The sequence below is a fragment of the Anas platyrhynchos genome, chromosome 2 (assembly GCF_047663525.1).
Source record: "Anas platyrhynchos isolate ZD024472 breed Pekin duck chromosome 2, IASCAAS_PekinDuck_T2T, whole genome shotgun sequence".
Lineage (NCBI taxonomy): Eukaryota > Metazoa > Chordata > Aves > Anseriformes > Anatidae > Anas > Anas platyrhynchos.
The window spans coordinates 97177223-97196421 of NC_092588.1; the positions used below are offsets into that span (position 1 = coordinate 97177223).

General features: G+C 40.6%; 1 protein-coding gene across 2 annotated transcripts in view; it reads right to left on the reverse strand.

Moving 5' to 3' along the window:
* SEPTIN7 (septin 7) overlaps positions 1 to 19199 on the reverse strand; it is a 76689-nt gene that overhangs the window by 57003 nt on the left and 487 nt on the right. Inside the window, exons 1-2 of one of the 2 annotated variants that reach the window (XM_005014243.5) lie at positions 2493 to 2541; positions 1680 to 1782 (exon numbers count right to left, since the gene is read on the reverse strand). The exons of the other annotated variant lie outside the window; for it this stretch is intronic. Coding sequence (XP_005014300.2) covers positions 1680 to 1689 — 10 coding nt within the window. The 5' untranslated portion in view covers positions 1690 to 1782; positions 2493 to 2541. Of the gene's footprint in view, positions 1 to 1679; positions 1783 to 2492; positions 2542 to 19199 lie in introns of those variants that run through there. 2 annotated transcript variants of the gene reach the window in all.

Genomic DNA, 19199 nt, shown 5'->3' on the forward strand with positions numbered 1-19199 from the left:
CATGCGTTACTATAGGCATCACTGAAGTACCAGGAGAAAAAAACCACCACCCCCATGATACTAGTACCAAACGATCACATAGTGTTGACGTCTATACTTGGGGTGGGGGGAAAACAACAGCCAAATTTAGAATATTACTGACAACCTCCCTCAGTGAATATCCACACAATGGGACAAATTTGCTTACAAATGAAGTCTTACTATTATGTATAAAAACAGTACTAAGTATAAAAGGAGTAACAAAATTTTCTAATTGAGATCTCATTTCCCATCAAATTTTAGAACAAAGAACACAATCTTCTACCATTTTCCTAAATGCAATTTCATTAAGCCATAAGTTATTAAATTAAATTATTAAATTAAACAGGCAAAAGAACTGTAAATTAACTGTATGCATTTTCTACAGCTCTAATACATTCACTACATGTATTATTTGCATTTTAAGTGACTTGGTTTTTGCAGGAATGAAACACTGAACTGCAAATTATAGGCCATTTTGTTTAAAATTTACAAAAATCATTTCCTCCTTTCTGCCTTCCCTTTCTCCCCCCCCCCCCAGGGACAATAATGGAAAATCAAATTTTATTTAAGACTGAACAGTTTTGTAACTATCATTATGTAGTTGGATGATAGATTACGATGGGACTTCAAGTTGCAAAAGAAAAAAGCAACCCTAAAATTTTGAAATTCTCACTTTGCCATCAAAATAAACTGATATTTGACCTTAATTTCTAATTCTGTCAACAGCAGTTTTGTTACATATCCATAATGACTGCACGATACAACCATTGTATTGATGACAAAACATCAAAGCATTAAGCAAGCTACCCAAATTACAAGATAAAGGAAGACATCAAGGAGACAGATGACTATTACAAAGTTTCTTTTGTTTGTTTTAATAATTTTAACCATTAGCATGACAAAAGTGAGTCACATAACCAGTACATATGCATCAGTTGGGTACAGATATACCTAAACCTTAATAATGATCTACTACAATTCAAATACTCAAATGGGGGGGGGGGGGGGGGGAAGGGAAATCAGATGTCCTAGCAGGACAGGTAATAATTTGGGTCATCACCAAAGCCTAAATGAACCATTATGCCCAGCACTCTTCATCCATACTAACTACAGTTTCAAATTCTCTGTAGTCCATAGGGAACCAACTTTTTACATTTGGTTTTCTTTGCAACCATACAAGCTAGAAAGGTTTGTTTAAATTAAAGCTTTGATTTTGTAGCACAGTTTTGTGGCCACAGAAATGCAGGATACATGGGATCGTGCTGAATGGTGACGTTCAAAGAAAGACTCCAGCTTTACTTTTGGATCTCAGATCGTCATGCTGCATTCACAATTTTAAAAGCAGTTCCATTTTTTATTCAAATGAAAAAAAAAAAGCTCAAATTATTTATATTCTGTCATAGTTGCAAGTATACATCTTAGACAAGAGCCACACTGGCCCTGTTTCTTAAGCTCTATGAACTGTACAGTTCATTCTCGTTCTTTCCTACTTGCACAAGACCTGTTCTTTTGAACACTATGGACTTAACAGTATGGAAGTGAAGACATTTTTCTCATGAGATCACACAAAAACATACTTACATCATCATGTTAAATTTTAAGAACTATGCCAACATACTTCGAGTGATCACCACTGAATGAATAAAAAAGAAACATACCTACTACCATGAGCGTGAACTCAAATCCTCTCTTCACAGACTTCCGGTATACTTGATTTGGAAGATTTGCAAACCCCACATATCCTTCAAGGTTCTTCTGTTGCTGAGATGAGATATTTTGAAGAAAAAGTTAAAAGAAAAGCTTCTTATTGCGCTTGTATTTCAAGCTATTTAACAGTTTGCTTCATTTTCAAAGAAGGGTGCTATCTATCCTACCTCTCAAAACCCTAAGCTGCCTACATCAAAGACCATGCAATGTACTGCAGCAACAAACAGGAAACCCTAGGGTTTTTTTTTTTGACTGGATTGCTAAGAGACTGGCACGGAATGTTAGCAAGTTCAACTGCCATGTAATCGCTGTGCAAGCACAATACTGTAACACTGCAAACATTAAAATATACTCAACTTTGTACAACACCCATTTGAAACACAGGCAAGTAGTATGAGTGTAGCTCTTCTACAGTTTTGAGAGTTGTGGTGGTACTGCCCCAATATTATCAGGACTAACTTGGCAGTCACTTCTCCTGTATCACACAGTTGGAAGCCTTTATTAATCTTTTCGTGGTAAATCTGTTTCTGATGTATACTAATGCAGCATGTATCGCAACAAACCCATCACACAGGCAAAACTTCAGTTGGCTTGCACCCTGAAGGAGTCATTCAAAATATTGCCTACTATGAAAAGAGATGAGAATTTTGGATGTTACCCATTACTCCTTCTCACAGCAATAAAAATGTTGAATGTGCTTAAAATGCCTCTCTATTACTCTGCTAGACCTGACTAACCTCCAGAAATCACCCATGTCATGTTACCTTTAAACCATTCTTTTAGTAGAATTCTACCAGTGGGCTTGTTGATCAGGCAGGCCTGAGCATCTTCTGAGATAAGACAATTCAGTTCTTTTACAGAAAAAAAACAAAAATACTTTTGACACAATTGCCTACTGAACACAACACAACATACTGTTTTACATGGAGCAAGGGCTTTAAAACCTTAAGCTTTATATCTATCCGAAGTTGACAGGATGTGATTTGATAATACATCAGTTTCAGATTTTACAGCACTTATGCACATCCTCGGAGCTGAAGCACTGTCTACAAATTTGAATTCCCCTTTCCACAATTAACTTCAAGAGGACAGAGGGATTCTACAAACACACACAATGTCATCTGTTCTGCTACAGGCATTACTGCCTCAGAACTTGACTGCATGGGATGGAGTATGGTCGATTTAAATTTGGTATGTGGTTGACTCATGTTTATTTGGATGCTTTTTTCTAAACACTAAAATCAACAAGTAAACTTCTTAAGAGCAGTAACTTCTTTAATTTAAAATAAATATATTTTTAACTCTAGCAAACATTCCTTGCAAGGATAGAAAAACTCTCTCTTTTAAAGTCACTGAATGCAAATAAGAATTAGCTTCTTTTCCTAGTGTTGAGAGATTGCAATGAACTGACTTTTTGCTTTAACTGACATAATTGCTTTCTCCATTTGGCAAAGAAGCCATTATTTTCTATCAAGATTACACCACTATAAAGATACATTATACTGGTGCTACCACTGAATTTAAATAAATCCAGAGTCTGAATTTAGCAGAACCGTTTTGAAAGAAAGGACGAAATCCTAGAACAAACAATTCCCAGCTCTAATTTAGTGATAATATACTAATTTTCCTTCAAGTTTAAATAACGCAGTATCTTTTAATTCATTAACTCATAGAGAATGAAGAGGAACATTTAATGACAGCCTGCTAAAGCCAGGCATTGTAACTTCGAGTTCAAATACACACAACAGTACAAATGTTAGTACTTCTCCAAATGTGCAAGTGTTTGCCTTCTGTCATCAATAAACTCTTTACGATGCTTTTTGATTGAATTCAGCCTTAAGTGCAGCACTAGTCTCATCTTAAAGGTTTCAAAAGATGAAACCTTTAAAACCTTTAAACCTTTAAAAAAAAAATCAGCCAGAAATGTAAAAATCCAGGGACCATTTTACTTCTCCAGGCTATTACTACAACTTTTGAGAAATAAGTCACATTTTAAAACACTAAATAGGAGCCAATGCTTCAGAGACTACCTCACAGGCAGGTGAATGCTCTTTAAGGCATTAAAACCTTCCTCAACAGGGCAGGTCCTTAATAACTATTAAGGATGCGTAATTACTATTCAGTCTACAAAGTATAAAAGACCTAACCATATTCAGACACTCCTCATACATGTAGTTCTACTTGTCGACCAGTCACCTGCATCTTTTAATTCCTACATGCCTTTTAATGTAAGCCATACTTACAAGAAAGAGCTTATCCCTTGCTTTATATCAAGGTATTATTTCTTTTGCTATTAAGAATGCCTTTAAAAGTAACTCTTGTTTTAAAATATTATTTTTTCTTATCTCCTTGCCTTCCTCTTTACATAAGAGTTGCACATTTAGAATAGTTTAACTTCTAGGAACTTTAAGAAAGCTGAGTATGAACTGCTAAGCAAGATCATATAGCAACTTTCAGGTTGTTTGCTCCATTAAGTGGATGTACAACATTTACATCCATAATTTGTTTTATTTTAGACAACAAAATATAAATTCCACTAATCAGAAAGATATACGAAGAAATGTCATACCTAGCGTTAATGCTGTGTTTAACTTCAGCATTTATACTTTACCAATAAGACAGCCTTTCTAAAAACCAAAGCTGGTTGCCAGACTCAGATTTCTCATACACCAACATCAATTAAAATCAGTGCTTTAACAATGTACAGGTTTTGAAAAGGTCCTAGTTGTTCAGGAACCTTCTGTTTCTGAACAGAACAACAACAACAAAAAATACGAAATCAATGTTCTTAAATTCCTCAAACAGCTTTTACAAGAAGTTACTTTTCTGTTGAAGTATTAGCTTCCACTGTATGGATAACTGTGTAGGGTGAGATCTCATGTTTCCAATACCTACAAGAGCTTCTCCTTATCTTTTATTCCTTCCTAGTTTTCAACCAGCTGCTACCTAAGTTCAGTTTCAGTTCACCTACTAAAGCCTTAATGTTTCTTGCATTTGCACTATAGCTGTAACATGTCTTTATCAAAGGAATACTTACAGCTACTTTGTAAACAACACATTTCCATCATTTCCAGTGTTGAAGACATGGATAGAATACATCCAATAGTAGTCCAGTAAAATGATGAATGTGAACCATCACAGCAAGGAGCCCACACAGGCACAGCAGCAATGCAGGGAGATTAACAGGGGTGGTGTGAGGAGAGAAAGAAAAAGAAAGAAAAGTTACTTACATTTGATCAACAAAGTTACCCAAAATATTTTTAATCTAGTATACTTAGAATACAGTGTTTTACACAACCACGATTTAGTCTGTTTTATACGGATAGCTTCATTTCGTGATAATGAGCTACACAGCCTGCAAACCATTTGCCAATACAGGTGGTCACTCAGTAGTCCTTACTATTCTAGATGTTCAGCATTTACCACATGCTACCTGAACCAGCAATAGATTCACAGGTATTTGTTTTCTACATAGGTGCTCAACACAATACGTAATCTAATTTCACCACAATACTGTACATCCTTTTTATTTTAGAGTGGAAAAGGTAAAAAGATCAAAGCCACCATCATCATGAACACCTCTCAGGTTCTTGTATTTCTTTATCGCTTTATACATTCAGTGAGCAGTGCCAATTAACTTCATTTCCCATACTGAGCATTAAAGCACTACTGCAAGTTTGGGCATAACTGTCTTGGTTAAACAGCCAGAAAATAAAGAACAAATCAGTGTGCACAAGTTAAGTGCCTTTTTAATATCATCTGACCCTGCAGATGACAAAAGACCCAAGCTAGCTCTCCAACACAACACTTTAATACTTTAACGATAAAACCATATTCACAAAGACCCTTCGAATTTCTGGGGGTTGGTTTGTTTGCTTTTCCACCAAGTATCTTCTGGTGCTGGAGCATTTCAAGATACTGTTAGAAGAAATAAATAAATAAATCTCACTGCCAAGTTCTAAGACAGCAGTCAGTAATGCTACTGAACCCTAACACCCAGTTTTTAATCAATTCCATACTCCCAGAGGCTCAGAGCCTATTTCTAGACAATTTACACTGTCATGAATACTAGCTCAAGCAGCACTGAGGTTCCCTTCTCCTTTACTACCCAGTGAGATGTGTGCCTTCTGCTTTCCCAGCCCCCCTCACAGCGTACCAGTGTGCAGAGCCACAAGAACTCTGCCTATTTAGCTCTTTGCTGTTCCCCCCGTCCAAGGAGGCAAAAAAACAAAGCCCTGCCCATCAGTCCCAGTGCCCCTCTCTGCCTGCTGAAACCAAGATGCAGCACAGGACACTCCTTGCAGCTCTGGAAGGACAGATGCACATGCAGCAGAAATGGAGCTAGCTGTACAGGCTGGGAGACCAAACAACACTGCAAACACTGCAGCAGTATAAACACCCAAAAGTTTTGATACCAAGCACCAAGTTACTAACATTTATCATGTTGCACATCACCACTTTAAACTTTGAAACAAGGCAGTGCTGTGAATAAACAGTGACATTCCCATCAGTTTGCCAAGCACACAGTGCTACCTGTGTTGGAAAACAGCCTTAATAACCAAGCACGCTTCTCTGAGAAGCAGCTGTTTCTGCCTCTGATCACCTCCAGCGCTCTTCTGCAACACTTCCAGATCTGCAAGCTTCTGGAGAGGTGGGAACTACGCATGGTATCCAAGAGGCAAGAAGTCACAGACCTACACAGCCACATCACATGGGATCTCCTGTTCTCTGTTCCTTTCTTATTTTCTCCCAACACCCGGTTTGGTTTTCTAACTACTGCTGAGTGCTGAGCTGAGGCTTCCAGGGAACCGCAGCACAGGCCCAAGACCTTTTCCCAGGCTGTAGCAGATGGTCACAGCTCCCTTCTGAGCGCACAGCACAAAAGCCGTCTGTGTATGGATCACTTTACATTCACCTACGCTGCGTTTTATCTATCAACTTTAATCAAGTCTTGTAATATTTTCCTGTAAGCCCTCATTGTCATTCGTCATCTCTGCTCTCACTTAGCACAAATGAAAGCAAGTCATACAAGCAATTTAACGTTGGCCTTAGCTGACTTATGATGCATCCACTTTGTATGCTCAATGTTACTCTAACAGAGGCTTGCCCCAAGCAAAATGCCAGAGCCCACATAAACAAGCAGCAGAGCTGGTGCTTTTAGATCCATCATTTGACCTGGCAGATTAATAGCCAACAGCAAGCTGCTGTAACTATGCAAATGATGAGAAGAAAGAAAGGCGGCACTTTCCTAGGAGGCAATCAGGAAATCCTCATTACCTTGCCTTCCATTAAGTCTATCATCTGTGTTGTCACCCAGTCACTGTAATTTACATCTCTCCTTTATTCTGAGCTGACCATGTCCAGGAACAGAAGAACTCCAAGTCATTCTGCAAGTAATGCCATCTGGGCCAAAAGATGACTGCCATCATGCCCACTGCCTGACCAAACAGCACACCTTATTCCCTTATCAAGGAGAGCTGCAAGTCCAAGGTGAGCTAAAGCCATTTTTTGCCTCTGTGCAAGCCAAGAGCTCAGCTCAGAGCCTACATGGGTAAAAGTGCAGCTGCTGCACACTGCCAGTCTGTTACAGGATGTTATGATAAATGTGAAGGATTTACAACCCAGCCAAACCAGCAGCAAGTATGAATGAAGACAGCTGGAGAGAAAAAAGGATAAAATAGAAAAAACAGTTAAACACTGGAGGAATCTCTGATCCAGCCAAAGCTTTTCTGTTATACTGGGGCTTTGGAGCTTCTCGAAGTTATTCTAAAAGCAAGAAATGCAATACATTTTTCCCCTATTCTCCTTCTAGGATTTGTCACCATTTTTAAAAGTCTCCAGAAGCATCCCAGAAAACCCAAGAATGAATTGTTGAATTCTGACTACACTATAAGCAACATAAAATAGTCTTAGAAAGGGCACAATTACTTGCTAAATTAGACATGCGATAGCAATGGCACTTACAGTGCAAACAGAAGGTAATCATTTTTAACTTATTCCATGCATTTGGAACAGCGAATACATTCCCAACATAATATTTTTTTCTAAAATTCACATTTGCTACGCAGCCAGTCTGTTCCTGTACAGTATCTAGGCACAGGGCAACTTTCTCTTATACGCAGTTTACTTAGAAAATTCTTTTCTTCTGGCAGGTCCAGCATCTTCATCTGCTCTAACACTGCTTTCAATAAAGCTAGAACCATCTTTTTAGAACTTTAGAACTAATTTCTGCATATATTCTAGCCACATTCAGTTCCTTACCATCACATTATAAATAGGGTCAGTTTAGGTGAATTTCTAGTTTTACACAGAAAGACTGTTCTATAAACCACTATTTCCTTAAGTATACTTGATGTAACTTTTTATTATTATTATTATTATTACGATTTTGCCCATTGCAACAGTGCTAGTTGTTTAAAGTCCAGCAGGTTAAGGAGATTTCTAGGAACTGGGGTGGACAAACTAGGAGATACCCTATCAACATCTTCGGGGCCTTAAAAGCTTCCCACAGCTTGACAAAGTCTGAATATTTTCCAATTTTCAATATGGAGGCAATGCATAAAGCATACAGCTAATACACATACCCATCGTGCCCTGCCTCATCCCAAAGGCAGAGAGCAACTGCATGTTTTGCAAGTGACAGTTTTTGTTCTTAGTATAGGAGCTTTAGGTAGCAGTATCTAGTACAGTAATGCTGATACTACACCCCTAGCACTTGTCGTTACAATAGATAATACCCTAATCTTGCTTTTACAAACAATAAGATATACTCTATCCACATTTACAACAAATACTGAGTTTAAGTATGGAGAAAATCTGAAAAAGGAAACTCATCAGCTACAGCTGTAGAGTTAAACTTGTGCTGAACATCTACAAAAATGTTTTTCCTTTCACTGTTGAAAGTATAAACATCTGCAGAGTCAATAACATGTGCCATAATCTGCACAGCACAAGTCTAGCACTGATGAAAGGGAAACTGGCACTTCTATTCCCTCTAGCACACATCAACTGCAGACAGCAGAAAGCTACTAAAAACCTTTTGTAGAAGGAAAGCTTGGCTTGTGAGTGCAAGCCTGGGGTCTTGCCTATGTTAGAAAAAATTAAAACTCGTCAAAAAGGATCCAGAAGATAAAATTCTTTCACTGTGCAACCACTACCAATAAACCACAATCTCATTCAGCCTTCAGGAGCAAACTGATCAAGTCAGTAATCAGTAACTTCGACTGCTGATGCAGTGACTGCAGTTCCAAGGCAGATTGTTCCTCTAAGTCTCACTGGGCGTAGCCACTGAGTCAGTATCGGTGAAGAGTCAGCTGGCTTCAGACTCGCTCTCTCTCCCTGTGCCAGACACTCAGATCCGGTTTATTAGCAGATAGTGCTGAAGCGCATGAGATTTCTAAGAGCAAAAGGATTCTGCACTGCAAGAGATCAGAAAGAGCTGGCAGTACAGTATCTGCTGGGCTACGGGCAGCGCGCCCACATGGAAAGTGGGAAACTCCAAAGGAAAACAAAAGGAATATAACTAACACACTAGTAAACCTTAGTTCATCTATTATAAAAAATGAAATAGCTGCTCTTCATAGCCAGCGTACAGCATACAAGGGCACGCCTGAGCAAATGGAGCAGGCTGCAGTAGCTGCAGGGACCACAGACAGTGCTGTCATTCTTCCAGCAACCAAACAAGTGCGAGAAAGCAGACAACTGCAGGAAAAAGAAGCCAGCCAACTATTCCGAAACAACAAAACTAATGATGGATAGGACGGAAAACAAACAAACCAAAAAGTTGTCAACCTACAAAAAGCAGGCCTCTAGAAGCGCAGCATGCTGAAAGAAGTCCTGCCCAAGATGACCCCACAAGACACCCAGGCCAGCCACACGCAGCAACAGTTCCTGTATCATCCTCTACTGGAATTAGCTAGACAACTAATTCATGGAAAGAAAAGGAAGCTTTCTTCTGCATTTTAAATACAAGAGTATAAACACACAAGATGCAATTTAAAAGCTTCTTGCTCTCTTTGTTCATTTTCCCACTTTACCCTTTCTTTAAAAGAAGAAAAAGGCCTGAAATCTGGTTATAGAAATTGACACACAGAACACCACCAGGTAGCAACTTGCATCTAACTGCAGCGACCCATTTGAAATCAAATTTGATAGCAAGTGACTGATTATCTTCTGCTCCATAAAGCAGGGGTGAAGAAGAGACACAGAATACAGGGATGCCTACAGAAAGGGGTCGCCACGAGGCAGCCAGGGGAGCCAGTGTCAGAACAGCAGAAGTCTGAGCTCCGACCAAATGTGACATGGTGTTATCCATCACTTCTAACTTTCCTTCCTAACTCCTCTGCCTCCTTGGTTTTGCTAACATTGCCTTAGTGTTTGGATCAGCATAAACATTCAAAGCTTGAAGCTGAAAGATTCAAAGGAAACATGGAAAAAGCTAAAATATGAAGGAGCTTTGTTTCAAAATATTTCAAAATAGAGAAATCTTTATATGATTCTGCTATATAAAACCTCTGAGGAAAAAAAAAAATCTGTATTTGGCTTCATATTTCACATGTCCTTTGTCTAGTTGGTTTGTGTAAGTTTCCCAAAGAGATGTAAATAAACTTGAAAAGAATTAAGAAAATGGTGGGAACTTTCTGGCAGTTTTACCACACACACTCTACTTTCACCTCCTGTGAAATCCATTAAAGTACAGGTTTGAGAAGAGCCACCTTTCAGGAACCAGAAATTCTCCACAACATTGGCAAGTGCCTCAACTTGGGGACCATTTCAAGTCTTACTCACTGCTGGAAACCTAGTAGAAAGGGCGACAAAGCATCCTACCAGCACCATTAAGAAACACGTTCAAGTGCTGTGCTGCCACGTATTGGTTTTGATCCTTAGCCATTTCCTTTTAATCCAAGGTACTGGTGAAAATACTTTCAGCTCCTTCGGGTTCACATAATCCAAGTAAGATTGTATTTTCCTTCAGAATTTGCATACAGATCAGCCAGTTTAACAAAGACTCAGCAAGTGGTGATAGATTATGGTTTATCGGTCTCACTCTATGAAGTGTGCTGCTGATTTCCTCCATCTCCACCCCAAACCTTTGGGCGAAGTAGCAGTAGCAGCCAGGGCTAGCTACAGCTGCCCAAACATCGGGGTGAATTTTTCAGGAAAAGAAGATTCCTGCAACCCGACTGCTCCTATTTCAACTGGGGTGCTTAGAAAAAGGCAGACCTGCACTCTGTGCCTACTTTTGCTCTGTGCCATGAATACAGAAGTAAACCCATTTGGCTCATCAAGGAGACTTAAGGCTGGCAACCCAAGAAATAGCCCATTAGGCTAGAAATGCAGCAACACCAGCAGACCTATTTCGAGTACCCAGAGCATGCAGGTAAGCCACAAAGACCTCAATTACTCATGCACAAAGACTCTTGTACCTTCACCATGCTCCAGGTGCAGTGCATGCCCCGAGAACCTTGCGAGAAGTTGCAGCATGTCTCCCCTGGTGTTTCTGGTAACAGCAGGACTTCTCTCTTACCCTACCGAGGCTGAGGGGCTTTTGCCACGTATTTCTGCATGGCGGATGCCACCCGTTCCCATATGTAAGCCATCTGCTTTCCTATATATGCTTTTATTTTCCTACACTAGTTTCTGTACCAAATAGCTCAAGTTCTGACTTGCAGGAGTCTTCACCGAGACAGACATGCCGAGCTAAAACTTTCTAAGAGATACATCCTTGTCACTTGCCTTTTACTATTTACTGCCTTTTGGGCTGGCACAAACAGCCCTCCAGAACAGTGTGAACTGAGCACTTCTGAAAGTGCTCAACCCTATGTCTCCAACAAGCAATTCCTTTGGAAAAATGAACGTATGAGGATATCTCATCGCTAACAGAAATCAGGCTTTTAATTACAAACTGAATTTTCTGAATGAGACCGAACTGAATGAGACCGAAGAGATAAAAATAACAATCAGGCGCTATTTCAAAGAATGATGCCAATTAATAGAAACAGTCAGTGTGTTAACCTCAGATGCTACCAAGTTTTGAAACACAGCTGGCTGCCTGCATTGTTTTGAGCTATTTCTTAAGCTGGAGAGATACCACAGAAAAATTGTTCCATTGTAATTACTACGTAGGGAAGACAGTAAGTAAAGCCTGGTTGCCATCAAGATCTCACACTATTGCAACCTGCAGGGAAACATCCTGATATGAAAGAATGGTCCATACTGATAATAACATTAAAGCTGGATGATATATTTTAAGATGACTACAATATATAATTGTTAATTACAGATGAGAGGTAATTATAAGCTGGCAGTTAGAAACCCTAAGTTTGGATTTCATTTATTCCACGTAAAGGAATTCATTTTTACCTCAGTGATTACTGCAAACATTTTTCGAAGAGGAAGGCAAACCCTGGGACGGTGTTCAGGACGCCAGCCTTCCAGCTCCCTCAGGTGCACAACTGACTGCAAGGACCACAGCCACAGCTCCATCCTGATGATCAGCAGCATCAAATCTGCTCGTTTCCCCACTTCCCAACTACTTTAATTCCTGGCACTAGACACCAAGCTGGCTGCAAAGAGCATGCGTTACGCGGTCCAAGATATAGAGCAGCAGAGCAGCTCCGCTGCAATTAGCAATGCTAAGTTTCAGAGTGGGAGTTTGCACCTCTCCTTACCTGGCTGCCACACCGGAGTGCCTGACAGCCAAGATTCACAACTGGGAAAACAGCTGGAGAGAACAAGAAACACAGGGTCATTTTCACTACCTACAGCAAAAAAGAATAAACCTTACGGAGAACGAGTCACCTTTACCAAAGGGGGATACTGACACTGGATGCCTTGCAGGCATATCGCTAGGCAGGAAGCCAGAGACACAAAGCGAGGGCCGAGCAAAATCCATTCCACAACCAGGTTAGAGGCCATCTCTAAACATTTCTTTGGAGAAGCTGTATCTTAATCTCTTCCAAAGTCTTCTCCAAAATCAACTCTTGCATCTGTTCAGACAAACAAGATGTCAGCTTCCCTTTGTTACGAACACATTAGCAATCACGTACCATAACCTGGTATGCATGAAATACTGAATTGTGATATAATTTTGAATTCACTGATAATTTCAATTGCTTAAGGATCCAGAACACAGCAAATCTTGAATGCCTTCTGCAGATGCCTTGTTAAACAACTATAAAGGAATAAACAGTTATCAGCTGAAAAAAAGTAACTTGCTAAATAAATATAAAATGGCTTGTAAGGAACAAGTTTGTGTTGAAATTCCAAGCTTTCCTTGCTAATTGTTTATAGAACGGGTGCTCAACATCCCCATCTTCTTCTCTTCCATTCAAGCACCCAGCCTTAAGTACTGTTTGGAACTTCTAACACTTTAACGCAATTTTCTTTTAACTGACTAAAAAGAAAGCTCCTGCAAGTTCCTGTGAGAGTCCTCAACCTCACAAGGTCTGAAAAAGGACTGCACAACCATATCCTCTAACTTTTGCCCTGGTCTCTTTAAGGTCTTGTCTTCCATTGCTTCCATCTCTTCCTTGCAAAGTCAGGTTCCCTCCACTCCTCTGAAGTCTGCAGATGCCCAACTGCAAATAAAAGCACTGAAGGTCAATACTTGGCACGGCTGAACATCAGGAGATGTCCGTGAGCTCCAGCAAACAGCACTGCAGCAGTTTGCAGACTATTCTTCCCTGGAAGTTCTCCATCAACTACCAAAAACATAAAAAAAAAAAATACATATAGAAGGCAATAAATAGGATGGCCGCCCTTTGCCCATGATCGAGGGATTACTCAGACCTTAATTTCACGCCATCTGTCAATGCCTCTCAACAGGAAACTAATATCAAATCTCTTGGTTTATTACTATACCTTACCTAACTAAAATTACAAAGTCTTGTTTGTTTTCAGAGGCAGCGAAAAAAAATATAGAAATAAAAAAAAAAAAACAGGTTTCTTCGACTCGCACCACTTTGGGAATTTTCACTGCCCCAAACTTGAAACCATTCAATTACATTTGAGCCAGCATCCGGAACTCAAATTTTGAGTCATAAACTCTGAGTTTTGCATTCTTGTTTTAAAAAGCTACAGGGAACACTGGCAAGATTATACAGTGAGAAAAATGTTTGCTGTCAGAAAGCTTCCAGAAAAATCACATTTCTCCAGCAGCAGCTGCTAATACCTCACACAACCACTTTGTTTTTGACAAGAAGTCAGCTAGAAGCAGTATCTTAACTCAGTTAAAACATCGTCACAGTAGGATCTGGCCAGGACAAGGCCCTCTGCGCTGTAGGATTTCTGCAGACATCATCAGTCAGGGCTTATGAGGATCCACATATGAATCCTCAGCTCAGTCAGCAGCTGGGCACGGAGGGGAGAGTGCTGCCTTTAGAGCCGCCACCACTCCTTGCTCCAAGGGGATGGGGTTTTCCCCTTTCCCTATCTTAACCACGGGTTGAGTGGCAGTAAACAAGTTGTACAACTAGATCAGCTGCCGCGTATCTCCACTGCCTTGGGCACACCACCACAGCCTTCAGCCTACGTTAGGACGGAGTAGAAAAAAACGGGTGTCAGGGTGGGAACAGAAAATCAAGCTCACATCTCTCTGCAGAAGTACTGGGCTAAAACAGGCACTGAACTAGGGATGCACAGAGCCATCTATAGCCAAAATGGTCCAAGTCCCGTCTCCTTCCTATAGCACACTTAGCACACTTGCCTTTTCTTTAGCACCAACAATTCTGTGATCCCATGACAGGACAAGGTTCAGGGAGCTCAACTGAGAGGAAACAACAAAAAAAAAAGGGGGGGGGGGGGAAGCAATTCCTGCAAGTTGAGCTCCATGAAAAGCAGGGCCAGGGAGGCACCACTGCAAAGGCAAGGAAAGCAGCTGAACTGCCTCCCTTCGAGCCACTGGCCAACAGATTTGCCCAGAAAACGTATCACCAGGGTGAGCTTAGGCTTCCCTCCCGTCTGCCCTGGTAATTGTGCAGCCAAAGAACAAGCCAGATCAGCTCAAATATCCAGCTGACAACTACCCTACCCTAAGGTTAGCTTTCATTTACATCAGCGAGCTCATCTAGTCATACCAGTCACATGAACACCAGAGGTAACACAAAATAGAAGAGGCGAATACACAAGCAAAAAAGTCTTTTTCAGCTGCAGTCCAGTTACACAAGTGTAAGCTATGAAATCCTGGGGTAAAGGTGTTTAAGAAAGGGAACCACATGGAAAGGATGCTGCTCATGAGTATTGCTGGGCAGCTAAAACTTCCTGTACACTGTAAAATAATTATTTTGCATGTAAGAGCCTAAAACACTCCACTCGGCCACTATCAGAAAAGACATGAGTTAAGCTTTATGCTAACCATTCCCTCAAGTACTCTTGGCAATCCTGACCATCTCCCTAGGTTAAGTTTCATCTTATTTAAAGTTCATCTTGAATCACTACATGAATATTCTTTTAACGCATGAGATATAAAAAAAAAAAAAATCAGTTTTTCATGTGCTCTCCTTCTAATAATCTGCTTCCCCACAATACAGTGACAACCACTGGCACCAGTACCAGCGTTCACATTATCTTAATTTTTTCTTCAGTGTCAACTACAGTAACTTACAACACTTCTCCAGGCAAGTGTCACACCAGAAATTTTGCCTTCAACAGCAGACTGACTTTCTGAAAGGCCTGATTTAATATCATTAGTCTATGATAGACTGTTTTCTACAAAGAAGGTAACTATTTTGATTGAGATCTGGTAAACTGCTACTTCAAAGCACAACACCCCAGTCTCACCAAGCATGTGGAAGAGAATGCCTCATACCTCGCTTCCCTTCCTCTCGTTCAGGCCCTTGCTCTTAGGACGCTTCACCACAAAACAATGGAAAAAGTTTACCATGTGATTTTCTTTCCCTCCAGAACATGCTTCTAGGCTACTGTCACCCCTTGGTCTTTTTGTGGCCAAATGAAAGAGTCTCAAGTCAGATTCACTCTTTCTTTCTTCAGATCTCTCATCTTTTGTGATTATGATGCAAGCTTCCCTTAGAAGGCTCTCTTATAAAAACGCTGAAACTAAAACAATATGCCGTATCCTAATATCAATCCTCCTAAAGCTACAGGGGTCAACGGAAAGAGAAATCTCCCTGATGTTTTAATCATTCCTCCCCCTGCTTTTAAGTCCTAACTGCTTTGCTACTCAGATAAACAAACACACACAAAACATTTAAGTGTAAAATGGGCAAAAATCAATTAAAAACATTCATTGTGAGAAGCGATTGTCAATGTCGACTAAAAATTGCTTTTCAAGTCTTCTACGCTAAGAAATCACTCAGTTGTAGTTCAGTTACATTCAGAAGCTAGTGAACTTACGCAACACCCGTAGTGTTATTGTTCTGCAATATTGTTTCCACAATTATTTGCAAATGCATTCTGAACCATCACCCTTTTAAATGATGGAAATCTGGCAAGAAAAAAACAGCCCTATAAAGAGCAGTTTGTAAATAAGGTACAGAGTTAGAACCACTGAAGAACAACTTTGCCTGAAGTGGCTGTGGGAAGGCCAAGGAAGCTATGCACCAACCTGTGCAACAGCACCACCGGCCTGGACAGGGAGCTCGGCACGCGACTTGCAGACAGCTTCTGCAGAGCACGCTTACGACGGTGGAAGAGCACAAAAAGCAGAAGTCGGATGAAGCGGCTTTAGCAGAAAGGAAGTCTGGGATGCACATCAGAACAAGGTTCGGTCAGCCATGTGCCTTGTGTACCTCTCGCTCAAATTCCAACCAAAGGAGAGCGGATACACGCTGTCTTCTACCTGCTTGTGAGCCTGCAGGTTATTTTCCCATTTTTAACTTAGCACGAAGCATCAGAACATTATGAGGCTCGGTAGCCTCACAGCCATGCTCATGCAATGCAGCAACTGCCTGGTTTTGCAGGGCAGCTGCAGTAAACCAAAGCAGAAAGCAAAACTACACATTACATAAGTGAAGAGCGTTTTGATTCCTTACTGAAAAGGAAAAACCAGAACAAACTGCAAACAGCTACGTGATGACGTTATGGAACCATCGCGATGCTGTGATTAAACAAGGGGCAGCGGCAGGAAAAAAAGTCCAATTTGACTCACCACTGACATACATGAACTGAAACTCCCTCTGACAAGGTGAGCAGGAAGTCACTGGTTTCTGTGAGCAGTTTCTAGCCCTTGCAGTTGAGAAATCTCCTTACTCCACCTGTGTCACCATCCCCACCTCTGTAATACATCTCATAAACATCAGTTCAAGTCTGGCAAAGCCTTGTTAAGGACAGTTTGTGTCCGCCTAGAGATTAACACTACCCAAAATTTGAATTACTAATTTATACGAGACTTAACTAAACTACTTAAATGGTGACTAAATGCCATTCTAATTACAGAGCACACATTTGCAATTAACTGGCTTATTTCGGGAGTGAGAGAATGAACTTAGAGAAAACAGAACGTCGCTCATACATACACATCTCTGGTCTAGACAGGTTAAGTGAAGTCTGGCAATAAATTAATGCTAAAAATGAATGTCGCGATACAGTTCTGAGAAGAAACCTCTCTCCTACACCCTCCCCAAGGTAAAGTTTCCTCCACCGACTGTATTTAGAACAAGGTTGGGATCTGTAGCCCTTGTAATGCATTTGTAATTTGTTGTATTAATGTGTATTTCAAGGTGGTATTAAAAACAAGAAAAATAAAGCACTGGGGAAGTTACTGAAAATTAAGAAATTTAAGAGTAATGAAAGCACCACTATATCAGCAGTCAGTCAGAGGGGAAAACACCCAAAAACCACACTACCATACATGCTTACACGCACTTCTAATGGGAAAAAAAAAACTCCAACCAAAAAAAAAACAGAACTTACTGTATTTTTGCTTACAAAAAGCATAAGTCTCATCCTTTATCTCTGCTTAAGACAAACGATGAAGTTTCTGTGCATATATATAGACACATTTCTTCGTCACATTAGGTACACATTCAAAGCACCACTTTAACTGTGGCACGTCACTTTGTCCTTGTGGGTAAACTGAAGGAAATACTGCAAGTTATTATCAGAGCACAGACCAATACGCACGGTTCTGGGTATGTTTGCTTCAATTTCAGAATGACTAAGGAGCAACCCTTTCCCCCACAGCAGTGGACAGAGAACAGGTGATGTTCTTGCATTTTGATTCCAGTTTCTGTGTGGACAAGGCAGTAGCCGACCTTTAAAGTAAAATCTTTTTGACACTTGCTCTCCTAAGTAAAATTTCTATTTATTGGTCTCTGCTATTTACATGTTAGCTAAAAGACAACTAAAAAAAAGCAGCTATCTGAAACCAGCAGGTAACAATGCTCTTATATGTACAAATCATCAGCCAGAGATGCCAGTAATCTCACAGAAGTGAACAAGACATAAACATGATAAAGTACACCGGCATCAGATACCTAAATGCTACACTACCTAATAAAGATACCTAATGCTACACTAAAATACATTTTATCCAATTTCCTAATATTTCAGCAGGCAAGGACTTTAAACTACACGCAGACAATTACAAAGCAGAAATACAGTACTATTACTTTGGTGTCTGGTCAGAAATGAAGTTAGCATCGAATACCAGAAAGCTACTGCTACGAAAACACCTTGCATAAGAAGGTACGATCTGCCTTCTGGTGAAGATATAAAGCAGTGGCCCATCTAACTTCCAAGGGAGCTGCCCATACACTCACATGGATGTTTGTTTTTTTTTTTTTTTGTCTCAACATAAATATAGATCATGGATATCCCTACACATGGAAGAATTTCTTTCCTGGCATGTAATCTAAAGCCAGAGCGAAGCAGAGGGAGGTTGTAACGGACATGAAAAAACATGGATACTTCCGACAGCCTCGCGTTCGCTGATGTTTTGTCAGCAGGAGGTGGCATACAACTGCACGCAGAAGATTCTTGAAGGCTGTTATGCTACAGAATTACATCTGTACATAACCGGTTCTGTCTGAAGTTGACAACGTCATGGTAAAATAAGTTTCATTGCTTTTCCTAAAGTTGCCAGCTACGATTATTCCTGCAGGAGCCCTGCCTTTCCCTTGGCCCCAAAACATTAAGCAGCACTGCCTTTCGTCCTGCAGGACCCATCTGGCAAGCGAGTGGCTAGCATCTGAGCTGCCTGCAGAGCGCTGCTCCCAGGTTTTGGGGGTACGGGGTCCACTTGTGATCCCCCCTCTGTTTTTAGTCACAGCCCAGGCCAGGCGCTGCAGGTGAGGAGCGGCCGGGAGCCGAGGGGAATAAAAAAAAATAATAATAATTAATTGAATGTAGGGATCTGTAAGAATAAGAAGCGGTTTTGTGGAGGGAAAGCAGGCTGCAGCCTGCTGGGTGACCCCGGGCTGCCAGCAGACATCCATCCCCGGGCGGCCCCTTCCTCCTCCTCCTCCTCGCAGTCCCACCCGCTCCTCTCCCCGCATATTTCCAGCCTGCTTTAA